The sequence below is a fragment of the Nicotiana tabacum genome, chromosome 7, assembly GCF_000715075.1.
Source record: "Nicotiana tabacum cultivar K326 chromosome 7, ASM71507v2, whole genome shotgun sequence".
NCBI classification, from domain to species: Eukaryota; Viridiplantae; Streptophyta; class Magnoliopsida; order Solanales; family Solanaceae; genus Nicotiana; species Nicotiana tabacum.
In genome coordinates, this window is record NC_134086.1 from 141,831,713 (window position 1) to 141,851,673 (window position 19,961).

At 40.4% G+C, this 19,961-nt stretch overlaps 1 protein-coding gene across 1 annotated transcript; it reads right to left on the reverse strand.

Annotated features, from left to right (window-relative positions):
* Nucleotides 1-10,645: 10,645 nt before the first annotated feature.
* LOC142162338 (uncharacterized) lies at nucleotides 10,646-12,353 on the reverse strand. The gene is made up of 2 exons (XM_075218681.1): nucleotides 12,158-12,353; nucleotides 10,646-11,025 (listed from the first exon to the last, which is right to left on the reverse strand). The coding sequence occupies exons 1-2, from the start codon at nucleotides 12,351-12,353 to the stop codon at nucleotides 10,646-10,648; spliced, it is 576 nt and encodes a 191-aa protein (XP_075074782.1).
* Nucleotides 12,354-19,961: the final 7,608 nt, after the last annotated feature.

Below are 19,961 nucleotides of genomic sequence, written 5' to 3' on the forward strand. Positions count from 1 at the left end.
TTGGCAATAAACTTATCCGCCAACTCATCCCAAGTTATGATGGAATGGTTGGGGAGTCTCTCGAGCCAGTCTAATGCTTTCTCCCGAAGTGAGAAAGGGAAAAGTCTCAATCTCAGCGCATCCTCGGATACATTCGTCTGCTTTCTCCCCCAACATGTATCTATGAACCCCTTGATATGTTTGTAGGCATTTTGATTTGCAGCGCCCATGAAGTACCCACGCTGCTCAAGTAAGGTCAACATCATATTGGTCATCTGAAAGTTGCCCGCCCAGATTCAGGGTGGGACAATAGCACTTGCGTAGCCCTGGTTCAGTAATACTCTGGGAGCCACTCTAGGAGGAACCAAGGGAGGGTCTGGAATATTGTCATTTGGATTAGCATTGGCATTACCGCCTCTCCGTTGACCTTGATGTGCATGAGGCACCTCATCTTGCTCAAGATCATCTACCTCCTCCCCCGCTATCACGTTTACAAGAGGGTCATTAGCGTTGTTTAAAGTCATGTTGGTACCTGAGTAGTGACATAAACAAGTAAGTAACAAAGAAGCAAAGAAGAACAATACACAAACTAACTAAATAGATAGCCAAAACTGTTAGCTCCCCGGCAACAGCGCTAAAAAGTGATTGCAGCCTACTCTGCACTACTAAAAAGTAGGAAGATAGGGTTGTAATAGCTTTTACCCGATTTGTGGGTCGGAATTGATTTCCACAGGGAGCTAGGAATAGAGTCGAGTATCTATTTAGAGTGGAATTGTGTATTTGTTCCAAATATCACTTCCAATCATTTTTAGTTTTTCTTTAACAAACTATTATTATCAACTACTAATTATAAATGCAAATAGATTATTCTAAACAAGAATTTCTAAATGTTGTATCTAATGGATAAAAAGGCATTAGGGTAGTGACTTTCACCTAGGTGGCTAATTGTCGGGTAATTTCTTCTAAGGCACGATTGATATGATTGGAGAAATATGTTATAACCGCTGCACGATTTTACCCACTCTCACACCTCTCGGTAAAAAGAGTAATTTTGCCCAATTGACTTTCTCAAGACCAAATGGGTAGGCAAATTTGCTCAAGCAACTAGGGTTCAAGTCGGGTATTTACTCTCTCGAGGTTTAGCCTTTAATTGGGACTATCAATTCTCTTGAGTCCATCCCAATTCCTTGTTGGGTAAATTTTGGAGACTTAGGCTCTCTTTCTCAAGAAGAGCCAAGTCAACTTAGCACAAACTAGTGTTTGCAACCACCAATTTATAAATTAAACCATAAAATTGACCCAAATAACAAACACTCATAGTCAATCTAGCCCTAAATCACAATACCCATCAATTACCCACACTAGGGTTGATCCACAACCCTAGCTAATGGATTTAGCTACTCATGCTTGAAGAGAAGAACAAATAATTAGATGAAGCTAAAGGCATATTAATTAAAGAATAAAGTAAATACATAGATTTTATCGTTAAAACTAAGTTAATATGCCCAAAATGGCTACAGATGGTCTTATCATGAGCGCAGCTCAGTTCAGAAAATAGTTGATAATATTTGATACCCTAAAAATGGAAAAAGGTTTTATTTATACTAAGCTGGAAAAACTGGACAAAAATGCCCATGCAGGGTCAGTGCGGACCGCACAAAATGGTGTGCGGCCGCACTAGGCTCTTGACTCTGCAATTCCAACTCTCTGAACCCAGTCTCTGCAGACTGTGCAGAATGGACCGCGGCCGCGAAGGCTTCCAATGCGGTCCGCGTAGAATGGACTGCGGACCACACAGGCTTGAACCCTGGCACTTGACATCTCTCTGAACATTGCTTCTGTGGACCACATGAAATGGTGGTGCGGCCGCGGTGTCTTTAGTGTGGGCCGCACAATATCTATTGCAGCCGCACTGCTTTGATGCCTTCAACTCCAGGTCTCTGAATCGCCCTAGTGCGGACCGCACAAAGTGTACTACGGCCGCACTAGACCTGTTTGTCCTGATTTTGTCTTGTCTTTGGTACTTGTGCAAGTTTTACTCCTTTTGATTTGATCTTTGACATCTTGTCACTTTGTTGATCAAACCTGCAATCAAGCACAACTTATGAGTCTTTTGGGACTATTTTGTATATGAATTTATAATCAAAGCGCAAGCAAGAGGAGCATAAAATGCGTCAAAATCCCTAGTTATCATTAAGCTAATGAGAGAGCTGATAGTTTCTCTAAGTTATAGAAGGCTCAGTATGTCCTGAATGAACTCAAAGGAGTCTAAGACTAGTAACATTAGGAATAGATGAAATGTTGCGCTGGTAGTGGAATAAGGGCGTAATTGTGAAGGATAAAGGATGAAATTTGGGCCTCCGAAGAGGGGTATTTCCTGAATTGTAAAAAAATTAGGATACCCATGTAAGTTAACTCAGAAGAGATCTAAGTTTCAATAGACCAATCCTTGCGAACAGAGTTTCCGGGCATTGAAGGACAGATTAACTTCAGCATCGATTCTAACACTTCCAGAAGGGACCGATGGTTATGTTATCTATTGTGATGTTTCAAGTGTGGGATTGGAGCGTGTGTTGATGCAGCTTAGAAAGGTTGTAGCTTATGCTTCTGGACAACTAAGTAAGCACGAGAAGAACTACCCAACCTACAATTTAGATTTAGCTGCGGTGATTCATGCACTAAAGATGTGGAGGCACTAATTGTATGGCATTCATGTTGATATCTATATGGACCATAGTAGCCTCCAGTATATCTTCAAACAAAAGGAATTGAATCTACGTCAAAGGAGATGGTTGGAGCTACTTAAAACTATGACATTGATATTTTATACCATCCGTGGAAGACGAACGTAGTAGCCGACGCCCTCAGCTATAGACCTATGGGTAGCCTACCGTATTTACAACCAGAAAAGAGAGGAATAGCCCATTAGGTTCATCAGCTAGCTAGTCTTGGAGTTCGGTTACTGGACTCAAGTGATATTGGAATTATTTTTCAGGATATGACAACATCCTCTTTAGTAACTGAAGTAAAGGAACGCCAGTACGAGGATCCTGTGTTAGTTCATTATAGGGATACCACCCTTCAGAAGGAGAAGAAGCTATTTGAAATTACAAAAGATGGGATCCTCAGATATCGAGGACGATTATGTGTACCTAATGTTGGAGGGCTGCATCGGCAGGTTATGGGAGAAATTTACTATTCTCGTTATTATATCCATCCAGGGGCAACAAAGATGTATCATGATATCAGGGAAGTGTATTGATAGAACGGAATGAAAAAGGATATAGCAGAGTTTGTTGCTCAGTGTCCTAACTGTCAGAAGGTTAAAATCGAGCATCAGAAACTCGGTGGGTTATTGCAAGCTATGGAGATTCCGACTTGGAAATGGGAAGTAATCAATATGGACTCCATCGTAGGCTTACCTCGTACCCAGCGTAAGTTCGATTCGATATGGGTGTTTTTTGATAGGCTTACAAAGTCAGCCTATTTTCTGCCCATTAGAACTACATATTCCTCATAAGATTATGCGAGGCTTTATATCACGGAGATAGTACGACTGCATGGTGTCCCTATATATATTATCTCGGATAGAGGAGCTCAATTAACAGCTAACTTCTGGAGGTCCTTCCAAAAGGGATTGGGGATTCAAGTAAGTCTTAGTATAACATTTCATCCCCAGACAGACGGACAGGCTGAGCGTACTATTCAGACACAGGAAGAAATGCTACGAGCTTGCGTAATAGACTTCAAAGGTAGCTAGGATGATCATCTGCCGCTTATTGAGTTCACGTATAGTAATAGATACCATTCCAACATTTAGATGGCTCCATACAAAGCTCTTTACGGACAGAAGTGTAGGTCGCCTATAGGATGGTTTGATGTTGGATAATCTGGATTACACGGGCCAGACCTGGTTCAGCAAGCCATAGAAAAAGTAAATCTTATCTGGGATCGACTATTGACAGCTCAGAGTCGTCAGAAGTCATATTCTGACGTGCGGTGATGAGACTTAGAGTTCAGAGTTATTGACTGGGTATTCTTAAAAATGTCGCCTATGAAGGGTGTGATGAGGTTTGGCAAGAAAGGCAAACTTAGCCCACAGTATATTGGGCCTTATAGGATCATTCGGAGAGTGGGACGAGTAGCTTATGAGTTAGAGTTGCCCTCGGAATTGGAGTCTATCAATTCAATTTTTCATGTATCTATGTTACGGAAGTGCATTGGTGATCCACCTAAGTGATGCCTACAAATGATGTACATATTACAAAGAATTTGTCATACGAAGAAATTCTGGTTGCCATTCTAGACCGACAAATCCACAAGCTATGGAATAAGGAGGTAGCCTCCATGAAAGTACTTTGGAGGAACAAGAAGGTGGAATAAATGACTTGGGAGGCCGAGGAAGACATGAAGTCTAAATACCCGGTGTTGTTACAGAGATGATCTTGCCGAAGTTATATAGATCACGGGGAGTTGAACATTCAAGGACAAATGTTTTTAAGGGGGGAAGGATGTTACATCTCGCATTTTCGTACGTTAAAAGTTTTGTCTTCGGTTAACCGATGTGGACTCGGGGATGAGATCATCTTGACGTTAACGTATTTACGTTATTTTTAACATGCGATAAATAAGTGTTATGAAGGATAAAGGGTGCACGGATTAAAGAACATATGGCCACGGTAGTATAATATATAAAGTATGTATGGAGTATTTTTAAAAATAAATAGAATTTTAAGTAATTTGGGGCAATTTTTAAATTATGCGGGTAATTGGTTAATTACCGGGTAACATGACATTATCCGATTAACTAATAAGCGGATAAAACTTAATTAAGTAACTCCAAAAACGTGTCACAATTGCCACAAGGCAAGAATGACTCATAAGTCATCTATGCCATATGGCAACTTATAAGTCAAATTAAAATCCAACTAACAATAAGACTTGAATAAGTCTTGTCTTTATTTCATTCTTAGGTCCAAATAAGATCAGAAACGTTTCCTTCTTAAAAGGATTCAAGAAAACATTAAACACTTGATGTTAGCATAATAAAAGGCCAACCAGTCCATACCCATTATAATATCAAGTCCTACCCAACCGAACACCATATACCTTATCCTTGTTTATTATCAAATTTATCACGGGCCATTATGACGACATCCATATATATAAGTAATAGTATTAAGACTTAACTCACATAATTAATTTAGAAAAAGGTTTATATACACAGGGGTCGACTATGCCGTAGACATATCATACCCAAAACTATATACATGATATCGTCTGCAAAAACCTCTAAGTAGGAATAACCATAATATATACAAGTTGGGATGGGGCTCCCTACATCCTCATAAAACAACCAAACACATTTAGAACCCTGACTTGGTAACATTCCAAGAAGAGGTGAAATCCACTAACCAAAAACTAATACTTGGAGGAAGTCTATAGTAGAGGGTCCTCGCCTCGTCCTATATAAGAACCTCGATCGGACACACTTTGAAGCGGAATCTTCATGTCCTTATCAGTCACCTTCCTCCTCTTGGCCAGACTACTATCTTCTTCCTTTGCGTATCCCATAACATATACCGATGAACCTTGATTGACAGACTCCCAAAACTGTGGACTATCCAGAACCGCAAAAGAGCTGGTATCCATAAATATCTTGACATAGTTTTGAGCCTGAGGGAATCCCGGCTGTGCCAATCCATGCACTACTCCCCTCATACCCTTGTCAACGGGCTGTAAAACTTAGGGTCTTGGTGAGGTCGAAACTCCTCTCACCCCATCTACTACCGGAGTGGTCGAAACAGCTCGAATGGATGACTCATATGGATCCTCCTCTTAATAGAACCCATGATCTATGATGGGTCTGAATCCATAGTATAACTATCTCTCTTTCTAACACCTTCATAGCCTTCTGACCCGTGCTAGCGGCTGTAGTCTTTGGATGCATCGCTGAAAATGTAACACATCGTTAGAAAAATGAATGCTTATATCGCACGATCTAAGATAAGAAGAGAGGATAACATCCTATATATCATGTAGCCTCATGTCTATAAGTGTGGTGCACAACACACCCATAAACAAGACTCTACTAGACACGGTCTGTAGACAACCCTAGGATAGAACTGCTCTGATACCACTTTTGTCCCGACCTAAACCAATGGGTCACGACGGGTACCTGAGTCCTACCTGTCAAACAACCCTAAACATGCGTCTAAGATATGAACCTGAATAACATCTGCTGAATTATGAAAATAACATACGTGAAAGAAACCTGCCATCAAGGCATATGTACGTATACAGGCAGAATACAGTGGGCGAGCCGGCAAGGCTGCTATAGACAACTATACATCCAAAACTGAAAGCCGTCAAGGCCACATACAACCCAACTAGACATACTGTCTACAGACCTCTAATAGAAATATAACTGTACAAAGAAGGAACTGAGCCATGTCATACCCATATACATATATATATATATATATAAACGTATCATACCAAAACAAAAAGCAGCTCCGGATCAAGTGGAGCACGCCAACTCTCGCTGATCAAGAATCCTAAGAAGGGGGACCGTCAGCTTGCCTACCTGCACCTGCGGGCATGAAACGCAGGCCCCGTAAAATAGGGTATCAGTACGAAAAATGTTCTGAGTATGTAAGGCATGAGAATAAGTACATAAAAGACATATGTGAAACATGGAATATAGAAATACCTTTAAATCTGAATAACTCTGTAAATTTTAAAACGCTTATAATATCATGCACATGCGTATAAATGTCGTGCCATGCATAGGTATGGGTGTACATAATATCATCAAGCCACTGAGGGTATCCCATCATATCGTCTCAGCCACTGTGGGAAACATCATCAACATATACCAGCTGATCAGGTGGTGGTGCGTATATAATGCCATAACCTCTTCTCATATCCCATATACATATACATACATATATACGTGCATATAACGCTATTTGAATCATATTTCAGCCACTATGGGCAACATCATCATCATGTACCAACTGATCAGGTGGTGGTGTGTATATAACGCCGTAACCTTTTCTCATATCCCATATACATACGGGACTCGGAGGTATATTTTAGATGATGACTGCTTAACCCTTTATATTTCCATCAAAAAGGTTGTAACCCTAGACCATAAATTATGTTACTTTCACGTGTCTTTCAGGTCTAATATCATCATTTGGCGTGGGCTAGCTTTTTGCCTATCATCTAAAATTGTTAGTATAATTTAACTGTTCAAAAATAAAAATTGTAATTAAGAGATTACTAACCGTGGGTATTTTCTTTCCTTAAAAATAGTACTTCTTCAGATGAACAACATTCCAACTCGAGGGTAGAACTTTGTCATCCATTTTTTCCAGTTCATATGCACCTTTTCCAGCGATACCTCGAACCTTATAAAGTCTTCCCAATTTGGACTCAACTTTCCTGCATTGGCTGCTCTTGTGGATTGAAAAACTTTCTTGAGTACGTATTCCCCAATCTTGAAGTATGTAAGATGAGATTTTCGATTGTAATATCGCTCAATAATTTATTTTTGCACAGCCATCCTTATCAAAGTTGTTTCTCTCCTTTCTTCAAGCAAATCTAGATTTACCCGCATCTCCTCCTCATTTGACTCTTCGGTTGCTTGGGCATATCTCGTACTTGGCTCTCCTATTTCAACTGGAATTAAGACTTCAGCACCGTACACAAGTGAAAATGGTGTCTCTCCCGTACTTATTTTTGATGTTGTTCGGTAAGCCCACAAGACTCCAAGTAACACCCCTGGCCTCTTACCTTTTGACTCCTCTAGTTTTTTCTTCAAGTTATTAATAATAACTTTATTTGTTGATTCAGCTTGTTCATTGTCCACTGGATGATAAGGTGTCGAAGCAATCCTTTTAATTTGCAAATTTCGAAGGAATTCTGTGATTTGTGCACCTATAAACTGTGAGCTATTATCGCACACGATTTCTTTTGGAACTCCAAACCGACATATGATGTTCCGCCAAATGAAGTCTCTGACCTCTTTTTCTCGTACCTGTTTGAAGACACCTGCTTCTACCCACTTAGTAAAATAATCAGTGAGTACTAATAAAAATTGTACCTTGCCTTTGGCTTGTGATAGTGGACCTACGATATCCATCCCCCCACTTCATAAAATGCCACGGTGCAACAAACGGATGTAATAACTCTATTGGTTGATGCATGTTGTTACCATATCTTTGGCACTTGTCACATTTGGCCACAACATTTTCTGCCTCTTCCTCCATTTTTGGCCAGTAATACACTGCTCTGATTAAATTTTTTGACTAAAGACCTTCCTCCGGCGTGATTTCCACAATGTCCTTCATGTACTTATCTCATCACATACTCCATTTGAGAAGGTCCGAGACACCTTGCTAGAGGGCCACCGAACATTTTTTGATATAGATTGCCTTGATCCAAACAGTAACGAGCAGCCTTTCGACGAAGTTCATGAGCCTTTTTCTTATCTTCAAGTAGTATTCCGTACTGCAAAAAATTGACAATCTCGTTTCTCCAATCCCAAGTTAAATTATTGAAATTTACCTCGTTTTTATCTTGGTTGAGTGTCGAATGAAACAAATGTATTACATAAGCATTCTCTTCATTTGTCACTTCTGTAGCGGATGCAAAATTAGCTAACGTGTCTGCTTCGACATTTTCGTCTCTTGGTATCTGCACAATTTTCCAAGTTTGGAATTGTCTAATCAAATCTCGTGATTTTTCCAAATATTGTTGTATCCTCGCCTCTCTAGCTATACAAGTCCCTTGAATTTGATTAACTAAGAGTTGCGAGTCTCTTTTGATTATGACTTGCTATATTCCGAGATCTCATGCCAATTCTAAACCTGCAATCACAACTTTATATTCTGCTTCATTATTAGTAATAGAATGGTATTTTATGGCTTGTCGTATAGTCTCTCCCGCAGGTGGGATTAGGACAATGCCTAAACCCGCTCCTTTTACATTTGAAGAGCCATCGGTAAACAAGGTCCAAGTACCTAGATTAGACCCGTTAAATACATGCAATTCTTTTTCTGCTTCTGTTACCATCCCTTGGCTAAAGTCTGCCACAAAATCTGCTAAAACCTGTGATTTTATTATAGTTCTAGGTTGATATGTGATGTCATATTCACTTAGTTCTATAGCCCATTTGTCTAACCTACCTAATAACTCTTGCTTATACAATATATTACGTAAGGGGTAGGCCGTTACTACAGAGATATGATGACATTGAAAATAAGGTCTTAATTTTTCGGATGTCATAATCAATGCTAGAGCAAGTGTTTCTAAATGAGGATATCTAGTTTATGCATCCAATAAAGACTTTCTAACATAATAAATCGGAGATTGTTTACCTTTGTCCTCTCGAACTAATACGGCACTTACCGCTACTTCTGAAATGGCAAGGTAGATGAGTAGATTTTCTCCGTCCTTTAGTTTAGCCAGCAACAGTGAGTTTGACAAGTATGCTTTTAAATTTTTGAGCGCTTGTTGACATTCTTCAGTCCATTCAAATTGACTTTGCTTTTTCAAAACTGAGAAGAACTTAAAGCTTTTCTACGAAGATTTAGAAATAAATCTTTCCAATGCTGCTATCCTACTTGTTAACCTCTGCACTTCTTTTTTGCTCGTAAGTATATCCGATATTTCTTCAATAGCTTTAACCTACACGGGATTTACTCAATTCCATGATTAGAAACAAGGAATCCTAAGAACTTACCTGACGACACGCCAAATGCACATTTATCGGGATTTAACTTCATATTGAATTTGCGAAGAATCTGAAACGTATCTGATAGATGTTGAATATGATCCCCCGCCTGTTGTGATTTGACTAGCGTATCATCGATATAAACCTCCATGTTTTTCCCAAATGTTCTTAAAACATCTTGGTTACTAACCTCTGGTACGTGGCTCCAACATTCTTTAGGCCGAAAGGCATAACTTTATAACAGTAAGTCCCCATGTCTGTAATAAAGGAAGCTTTTTCCTCATCTGAAGGATCCATTTTTATTTGATTATATCCTGAATAGGCATCTAAAAAACGTAATAGTTCGTGTCCTGCAGTAACATCAATTAATTGATCTATGTGTGGTAATGGAAAAGAATCTTTAGGGAAAGTTTTATTCAAATCAGTATAGTCTACACAAACTCGCCATTTACCATTCTTTTTCGTCACCACTATAGTATTAGCTAGCCAATTAGGATATTTTACCTCGCAAATAGACCCGATTTATAAGAGCTTTTGTACCTCATCCTGAATCACCTAATTCTTGAAGGACCCTTGCTTCTTTTTCTTCTGTTTGACAGGTGGATATGCTGGATCTTCATTCAGCTTATGGGTCATTACCTCCGGTGGTATACCTGTCATATCTTAATGCGACCAAGCAAAGCAATCTGCGTTAGCTTTTAAAAATTCAATTAACTTACTTTTCATCTCCGGGATGAGGTTGGTTCCAATGTAGATTTTTCTGTTCGGCCAATGTACAAACAACACCACCGCTTCCTCGATTATTGTTTTGATATTTTCATTCTCTTTTGGTTCTTGAATAGTATCAGGCCTTGAGTCTACATCCATTTGTCCATCTTCAGTTAAGGTTTGTGTTGTTTGAACCTTAACTGAATTCTGTAATTACTATTTTTCATTTGCAATGTCATTTTTCACGCCTGAATCTGCCACTGAGTTAATGTTTTGGGAAGCCTGTTGATCACCATGGATTTGTCTTATTCCCCATTGCGAAGGGAACTTGATAACCTGATGTAGGGTAGATGGAACAACATACATCTCGTGAATCCGCAGTCTGCCAAGAATTACATTATATGCCATGTCCATATCTATCACTTGAAATTTGGTATCTTTGACTACTCCTTCTGCGAATGTGGCGAGTATTATCTCCCCTTTTGTGCCAATGTCGTAGTTGTCAAAACCAGACAAGGTCCATGTTTTGGGTACCAATTTATCATTGGCTTGCATCTCATTTACCACTCTTAGAAGAATGATATTTACAGAACTACCTAGATCAATCAAAACTCTTTTTACATTAGTATCATGTACAAATAAAGATATTATCAGTGCATTTCAACACGTCATCTACGTCTGCATCATCAAATGTTATATTGTCTTCTTCCAAAACTTGGCGAACTTGCTTCCCGTGGGTGATTGTGATTTTTGACACCTTCTTTGCTGCAGTATATGTTACGCCGTTGACCTCCTCCCCTCTACTTATGATATTAACTGTTCTTTTTGGTGACGAGGGTTTTGGTGGCTCCTGTCTATTCTTCATATATACTTGCTTTCCCATCTCACTGAATAATTTAGTTAAGTAACCTTGTTTTAATAAGTGCTCTACTTCACCTTGTAGTAGTCTGCAATCTGCTGTTTTGTGACCGTGATCGTTGTGAAACTCGCACCAAAAATTGGGGTTCATCCTGTTTGGGTTCGATATCATTTCTTTTGGCTACCACACTTTATCTCTCATGCTTCTTAGAACAGCCACTAACTCGGACGTGCTAACATTAAAACTGTAACCACCAACTTTTACCTTTGAACTTCTGTCGTTGTCTCGCGTGTCTTGCTCCTTTCCGAACCTGGACGATGAACCCGAATCTCTGTCCCTTGATCTGGAATCATACCTTGAGTTTTCTTATTTTGAACGTGAATCCCTTCCTGCTGATCCCATATAAGGTTTGTAAATGTTCTCACCGGACCTTTTTTAAGTTTCTAGCCACCTTGAACTTACCCTATCATCTCTCCGGGACAGAGTGATAGTGTCTCCTTCTATCTGCAGCATCATGTTGTACCTGTTGTAAACATCCTTCCAAGTTGTTGCGGGGAATTCTCATAAGCTTTCTTTGAGTCTCCTCGTGGCTTCTGAGCATTTTTTATTTAAATTACTGGCAAATGCCATAGCCGCCCAATTGTCAAGTACACATGGCAACATCCTTTCACGCTGGAACCTATCTACGAATTCCCTGAGTAACTATGTATCTCTTTGTTTTATTTTGAAAATGTCTTCCATCATTTTTTCAACTTTTTAAGCTCCTGAATGTTCTTTTATAAATGAATCTGCAAGCTCAGCAAAAAAATCAACGACTTTTTTAGATAAAAGAAAATGTCATGTCAGTGCTCCCTTCGTGAGTGTTTCACCAAATTTTTTGACCAATACTGATTCAATATCTTGCTTGGTCAAATCGTTGCCCTTTACACCAATTGTAAATGTAGTTATGTGATCTCGTGGATCAGTTGTCCCATCGTACTTTGGAATATCGGGCATCTTAAACTTTTTTGGAATAGGCAAAGGAGCGACACTTGGCTTCCAAGGTTGTTGAGAATAATTGTCCATATCTACTCCTTTGATTATAGGTGGAACACCAGGTATCTTCTATATGCAATCATTTTTCTCCTTGAGCTGTTTCTACAAAATTAGTACTAAACTTTGTAAATCAGAATTAACTAGGATACCTGACCCTCCATCGCGTGATTCGCTGGGACTTCCTCCGCTGCCTGAATTAGGGAGTCCCGAGCGTGGATTTTCTATGGTTGCGGTATTTTTTGGAGGTGGAGTTGGTGGTATAGTTGGCAACCTACTGACAAAAGCTTGAAGAGCATTGTTGACCTGTTCGGCGATTAATTGCTTCAATTATGCATCGATAGCTTGATCGTCCTCATGTCGGTCATTCATATTCGATATAGATCCGCCAGTAGTCCCTTCTCGAGATTGTCAAGGAGTATTTCGTGGTGAGAGGATTGGAGTTCCATCTCCTTGTTGATTTTGCTGATTCAACTGATGTTGCTAATTTTGTTGGTTTTGTAAGTTTTGTTGGTCGTTATCGTTGACGCTCGACATGATTTTTTGACAGAAGAATGGATTTTCAAAGTAAAAAGATTATCAGATTTCCGTTAACAGAACCAATTTGTTTAACCAAAAAATAGAAATTTCGGTCAAAGCCTATTTTTAGAAGTACTCGGGTTAATAATAATCAAGAAAAGAAATATTTTTGCAGTAATAAAGAAAAAATTGAATATGAAATAGCAAAGTAATAAAGCAAAATTAAATAATTGTATTCAAATAGTAATCAGAACATGTCCATACAAGTAATATTTCCATTCCTTATATAGTCACCTCTAAGTACAACGTCTTTCCCCTTTATGATCAAGTCATTATGAGCATTTAATGACTTTAATGAAACGTTATAATTGGTAATCGTAATTGTTTCGTGAAGATCCTGTAACGTTTATAGTCATTCATGCTCATTAACTGAAGATCAATGAACCTGTCCTTTTTCCTGTCTTGGTACATTCCGCCGGTGCCTCTTCAAATTATTAAAGAGATTCGAGCAATCATCTCTTCTTGTCTCTTAGACGTTTTGCTCGTACCTACTAAAGTTCATGTCTCTTTAAATACTCTTCTCGAGTTGTCATTTTTCTAATGATCCACGTGTCTTTCCATGTTAGCCACATAATTATTCCAAGTGTAATATTTATTTTTTCCAATACAAAAAGGTGAACTAATAATAGTAGTTAAATATATGTAATGGTCGATGTCGCCTAACTAAAAGTGGTTCGTTGTTCAAAGAACACATAAGGTTAATATAATAAGGTCCGCTAGATTCAAGATTTTGAGTTCAGTTCTATAAGGAAAAGATAAATTTTATACGTGATAGTTCTCCTCTAGAGTAGGTATGCACCACCAATGTTGTTTTAACAAAGTGAACAATACTTGAGATTCAATAAGAAATTTTTACCAAATAATCTTAGTTCTACCAAATTGATTGAGGTAAAAAAACATATTGGTAAAACAAAAAAAAAAGTTGATTTGAACCTCAGTCAATCAATGTGAGAACCAAACTTCCAATACTACCTGATAATAATCCTAAGTGCCCTTCTAAATATTCATGAGAAGAAAACACATTAGAAGCATCTTTATGAATGATAAAGATCCAAAAAAAGAAGTGCAAATAGTAACCATGATTACAATCCCAACTTAGCCTTTGTGGTATTAATGTAGGGTATAGTAATGAGTGGCTTCTTTTAAGATTCTTTTAATTACATCATAAAGAGAAAGGGTAAAGGGGTGAAGATGCTACAATAATAGAGTTTGAACCATCGCATCAACTGTAAAAAGGCAAGGATTTCACCAAGTGTGTTAGGCCATTTCCAACCATTGCCTTCATTTTTGTATTGGTCAAAATTTGGCGATTCGGTAATTGTAGATAAACCATGTCATGGACGGGTTCAACCACGGCATTATGATGAGGGGTCATCCTCAGAAAGATCACTGCCAAGGACGAGCAACTGGAGTTACAATTGTAAGGGTAAGATAGGCTTAGAAATGGACACTAGGAATATTCCCTTGGATATTCCTTACATTGTACTTTTTAGGGTTTCTTGGGAATATCCCTTATAAATAGGAAGAGATAGAGAATAAAAGGGGATCTTCACTTTTCATGACAAGAACATTTATGTAAAGAGTTGACAAAGAGGAATATACAATTGTTGTCTTATTCTCTGACTACTTGACTCAACATATATTATCCACTCTTTATTTGTTAGATCCGAGGATTTCTTATCCATCTTCACTTCCCATCCTTCCACATTGCTGTCAGGTGGAAGAATCATCCAAGTCACATAATATTTAGGGTGATAAGTTCCCTCTTATTATATTTATTGTCATTATCTACATTTATTGCATGTTCTTATTATTGTAGCATTCATTGGTAATCATTGAGCTCATATCTGATATTCACCACCCTTAGACATTACCCGAACAGTTGATATCCTTCAACATTAGATCTAGAATTTATTATACTTAACTAAGATTCATCCTCTGCTTTATCATTAATTAGTTTAACAATACTTTTTGGTCAAACAATTTGGCATCATCTGTGGGGAGGTTTTAGTTAAATTTGTAGTTTCTTCCAAATCATAAAAAAGGACAATCGTCTTTTCCTCGTTTGCACGAACTAAAAATGGCATAAAAATGAGGTGCAAGACAGAAAGCAATAGTGGGTGTCACTGCCAACATTTTGAACACCATCAACAAGGATGATAGAGAAGACAATGAGAATGTAATGCCGAGCGCTACACCCAGGCGGAGTGATTTGCCTCCCCCTCATGAGAGTATAACCACTTCATGTGAAAGGGGAGTTTCCACGTCCACAGCTGAGGAAGCACCACCTGCAGTGAAAAAATTACTGGGGGAGTGGCTGACAAGTATTCTAAACAACATACTCGACAAACCCATTCAAAGGGCGAATAGAAACATCGCGTAAGCAGATACCACAGCAACCACCGGCGAACAACCCACTCCTCCAACAGGTAACACTTATACCGCTGTTGATGCAGGTAATGACGCACTTACCTCCATTCTAAAGAAAATGGAAGAAATGGAAAACGAGAACAAAACACTCCATGACCAGATGAAGGAACATTAAGAAAGGGTCGATAAGATATCGGGCGCCCCCAAACTACTACCAAAACGGGATATAGGCCAATTCATCGAACAATCGTACAGAGAAGAGGCATCCCCACATTCCATACCCAAGACCTTTAAAATGTCACCGTACTTGAAAATATATGATGGTACCACAGACCCCGAAGATTACATCATTCATTACGTCACAGCGGTAAAAGGCAACGACCTTTCGAAGGAGCAGGTATCATCAATGTTACTGGAAAAGTTCGGCAAGACCCTAACGGGGGGAGCCTTAACCTGGTATTCATAATTACCGGCACGATCAATAGCAATGTTCGAAGAAATGGCCGACAAGTTCGTCACCGCCCATGCCGGGGCTAAGAAGGCAGAGGCGAGGGTGAATGATATATTCGCCGTTAGGCAATTGCCTGGCGAGGGACTCAGGTACTTCCTCGCCCAATTTAATAGAGTAAGAATGAGCTTACCAAATGTATCAGAAGGGATGGCGGTGGCAGTTTTCCAAAATGGGTTGAACAGGAATGGGTCGAGAGCGACCAGAAAGTTATTAAATAGGCTCATGAAATACCCCCCACCACTTGGGAAGAAATTCACAACGCCTACTACGCCGAGGTGAGAGCAGATGAGGATGACCTTAACGATCCAACCCAACGATTAACATCAGTCCAAACAGAGTCGAGGAAAGACCGTCGTAACGACGGTCGAAGAGATCAGTCAGGTCCCCGCCTCAACCGAGAAAGGCATCAACCCTATGTCAGAACAACCATTCCACTATTTCCTCGACATGCGGAAGGGTTGTCCAGGCCATATACAGGTACTCAGTGAAACGAAAGAGGTATGCCTTCACTCGTATCTGCTCACAATTTTTGTGTTTCCCCTTCAGAAATAGCGTACGCACTAGAGAAGCTTGGCACAAAGGTGAAGTGGCCGCAAAAAATGAAGTCCGACCCAATACCCGAAAGTCGAAAATCCTCTGTGAATTTCACCAAGAGTGGGGTCACAAAATCGAGGGTTGCATAGCCCTACAGCAAGAAGTAGTGAACATGCTAAACCAAGGGCACCTGAGGGAGCTGATGAGCCACCGAGGATGAGCCAACTTCGGCCGCGGTCGACAACAACACCAAGGCCCTCCAAAGCCACCCTCCCCCGCCCGCACCATCCATATGATCATCAGCGGAGGTGATGAAGCAGTAATCAACCACGTGAAGTTTATCACCACAGACAAACTGAAGCGGTCGATCACCCACGAACGGTATGATGACCTCGAAGATAGTCATCTTCGATAAGTTAGATACCCATGGTTTGACATTCCCTCATTTAGATGCTCTTGTCATTACTTTACATATTTCGGATACTGATGTAAAAAGAATAATGGTAGACGGCGGAAGCGGCGTGTGTATTATCCACCCTCGAGTTCTCACGCAAATGAGACTCGAGGACAAGATAGTACCACATTGCATCACACTAACAAGTTTTAACAATGCAGTTGAGTGAACCTCAGGGGAGATAATGCTACCCGTTCTGGCCGGGGGCATCACCCCAGAAACAATGTTCCATGTCATGAACCAGGACACAACTTACAAAGCCATCATAGGGCGACTGTGGATACACATCATGAGAGCTATCCCATCTAGCATGTATCAAGTAATCAAGTTCCCTACTTAATGAGGGATATTCAGCATCCGAGGCGAACAACGCACAACCCAAGAATGTTATTGTATTGCTCACGATTGTACATACGCTCAACAGTTAAAGGGAACAGACTCAAAAGCATAGCAATTTACCAAAGTCGGGGGCCGAACTCGATGCACAGAAATACGTTATCAGGGACCCGACATCGTGGAAGCCACAAGGTCAATGGCAGAAGATCTCGATCCCGTCCAACTGGACAACAACAACAACAACAACAACAACAAAAAGGCTTACATCGGCCATAAACTCTCCGAACCAGGTAAATTTCATAAACTTTTAATTGACAACGCCGATTTGTTTACTTTCTCCATGCAGATATGGCGGGTATCCCGAAAGAGTTGCCACACACAAGTTGAACGTCGATCCACTCTACCCCCAGTACGACAAGTAAGAAAAAAATTCAACGAATGAGGTCGTCAGTGATGAGGTGGATAAGCTACTCACTAATGGTTCCATCCGAGAATCAAAATACCCCCAATGGGTCGCCAATGTAGTTATGGTGAAAAATAAAAATGGGAAGTGGCGGATGTACGTGGATTTCACGGACTTAAACAAGGCCTGCCTGAAAGACTCCTTTTTGTTGCCTCATATTGATCAGCTCATCGATGCAACAATAGGGCACGAGTTGTTGAGCTTCTTGGACGCGTACTCACGTTACAACCAAATCCTTATGGAGGAGGAGGACCAGGAAAAGACTACTTTCATCACTTATCAGGGAACGTAGTGTTACAGAGTCATGCCATTCGGGTTGAAGAACGCAGGGGAAACTTATCAAAGGTTGGTCACCAAGATGTTCAAGGATCAACTCGGCAAAACAATGGAAGTCAATATCGACGACATGTTAATCAAATCAAAAAAGAAGGAAGATCACATCGACCACCTGAAAGAGGCCTTCGGTATACTAAGACAGTACGACATGAAGTTGAACCCTCGAAAAATGTGCCTTCGGAATAACCTCGGACAAGTTCCTCGGCTTCTTGGTATCACAAAGTGGTATCGAGGTCAACCCTGATCAAATCAAAGTCATTGAAGGGATACCTGAAGTATTAACCAGCAAGAAACAGGTGCAAAATCTGACTGGCCATATAGCTGCCCTGTCGAGGTTCATCTCACGGTCCTCTAATAGGTGCCACATATTCTTCAACGTGCTAAAAAGTTACAACGAGCTCCAGTGGAATTCACAATGCATCGAGGCCTTAAGAGGACTAAAGGCATACTTGTCCTCGACCCCGCTACTCACCAAAGCAGAACCTGGCGAGCGCCTCCTAATATACTTGGTCGTATCAGAGGTCACGGTAAGCGCAGTGTTGGTCCGCGAAAATAAAGGTACGCAATCTCCAATCTATTACATTAGCAAAACTATGGTCGACGCCGAAACGAGGTACCCCCACCTCAAAAAATTGGCCTTGGCATTGGTTATAGCTTCATGAAAGCTTAGACCATATTTTCAATGTCATCCCATATCAGTGGTGACGACCTTCCACCTACGGAGCATCCTACATAAATCCGAATTGTCAGGAAGACTGGACAAATGGGCCATAGAATTAAGCGAGCACAATATAACGTATCATCCGCAAATAGAAAGTCACAGATACTCACCGACTTCGTCGCCGATTTCAGTGCCAAAATAATGCCCGAGGTCGAGCAGGAAACTTCCCGTACCTCTCCCGGGCTACCCGACCTATGGGTCCTATACACCGACGGAACATCAAATGTGTTAGGATCTGGACTGGGACTCATACTCGAGGTACCAACAGGCGAAGTTATCCGCTAATCCATATGGTGCCCCGATATGACTAACAATGAGGCCGAGTATGAGGCCATAATTGCAGGACTTAAACTAGCTCTTAAATACGGAGCACGACGAGTCGTCCTCAAGTGCAACTCACAACTAGTTGTCAACCAAGTCGTAGGGGCTTTCCAAATTAAAGAGCAGAGGCTACAAAAGTACCAGGACGAATCCTCCAACAAAACAATACTAAATATCTTGAAGAAAAAGCTTGAGGAAGCCAAAGGACTATGGCCGGAGTTGCTGCCAGAAGTACTATGGGCATATCGCACCACACCAAAAACAAGCACAGGAGAAACACTATATTCACTAGTCTATGGGACTGACTCTATGATACCAGTCGAGGTCGGGGAACCTAGTTTGAGATACTCCAATGAAAGCAGACCAAGCAATGAAGAAAACTGGAAATAAGACCTCGACGAAGCAGAGGAGTGAAGAGACATGGCCTATATAAGAATGATAGCCCAAAAACAGCAAGCGGAACGATACTACAACAAAAAAGCCAAAGTACGGCGACTCAAAGTCACTACGTACTCAAGGCCAAAACACAGGCAAGCAAAGACCCAAGAGAAGGTAAACTAGGAACCAACTGGGACGGGCCAAACAAAATCACGGCAGAAGCAAACAAAGGATCATTCCAAATAGAAACAATGGAAGGAAAGCTACTACAAAACAATTGGAACGTCACCCACCTCAAATACTTCAACTTCTGAAAACGCACGCCCTCAGAGTCGTACTCTTTTTCGTCTCCCGGGTTTTGTCCAATTGGGTTTTCTCGAGAAGGTTTTTAACGAGGAGACGAAGGGGGCATCTTGAAATTAAAGTATGATACACCGCTCCGCCTGCCGACTTCTTCTCCAGGTCGAACGATGAAGGGACTAGGTACATTAGAACTTCTCCAATATCTGTATGGAACAAACAGAAACATGTAATATTCTCCAATGAATGAAAATAAAGCAGCATCTTTGCACAACTCCACCAAGTCGTTCTACACTTTACGATCTAAGATCATTTAAGCCAAAACACTATATACAAGT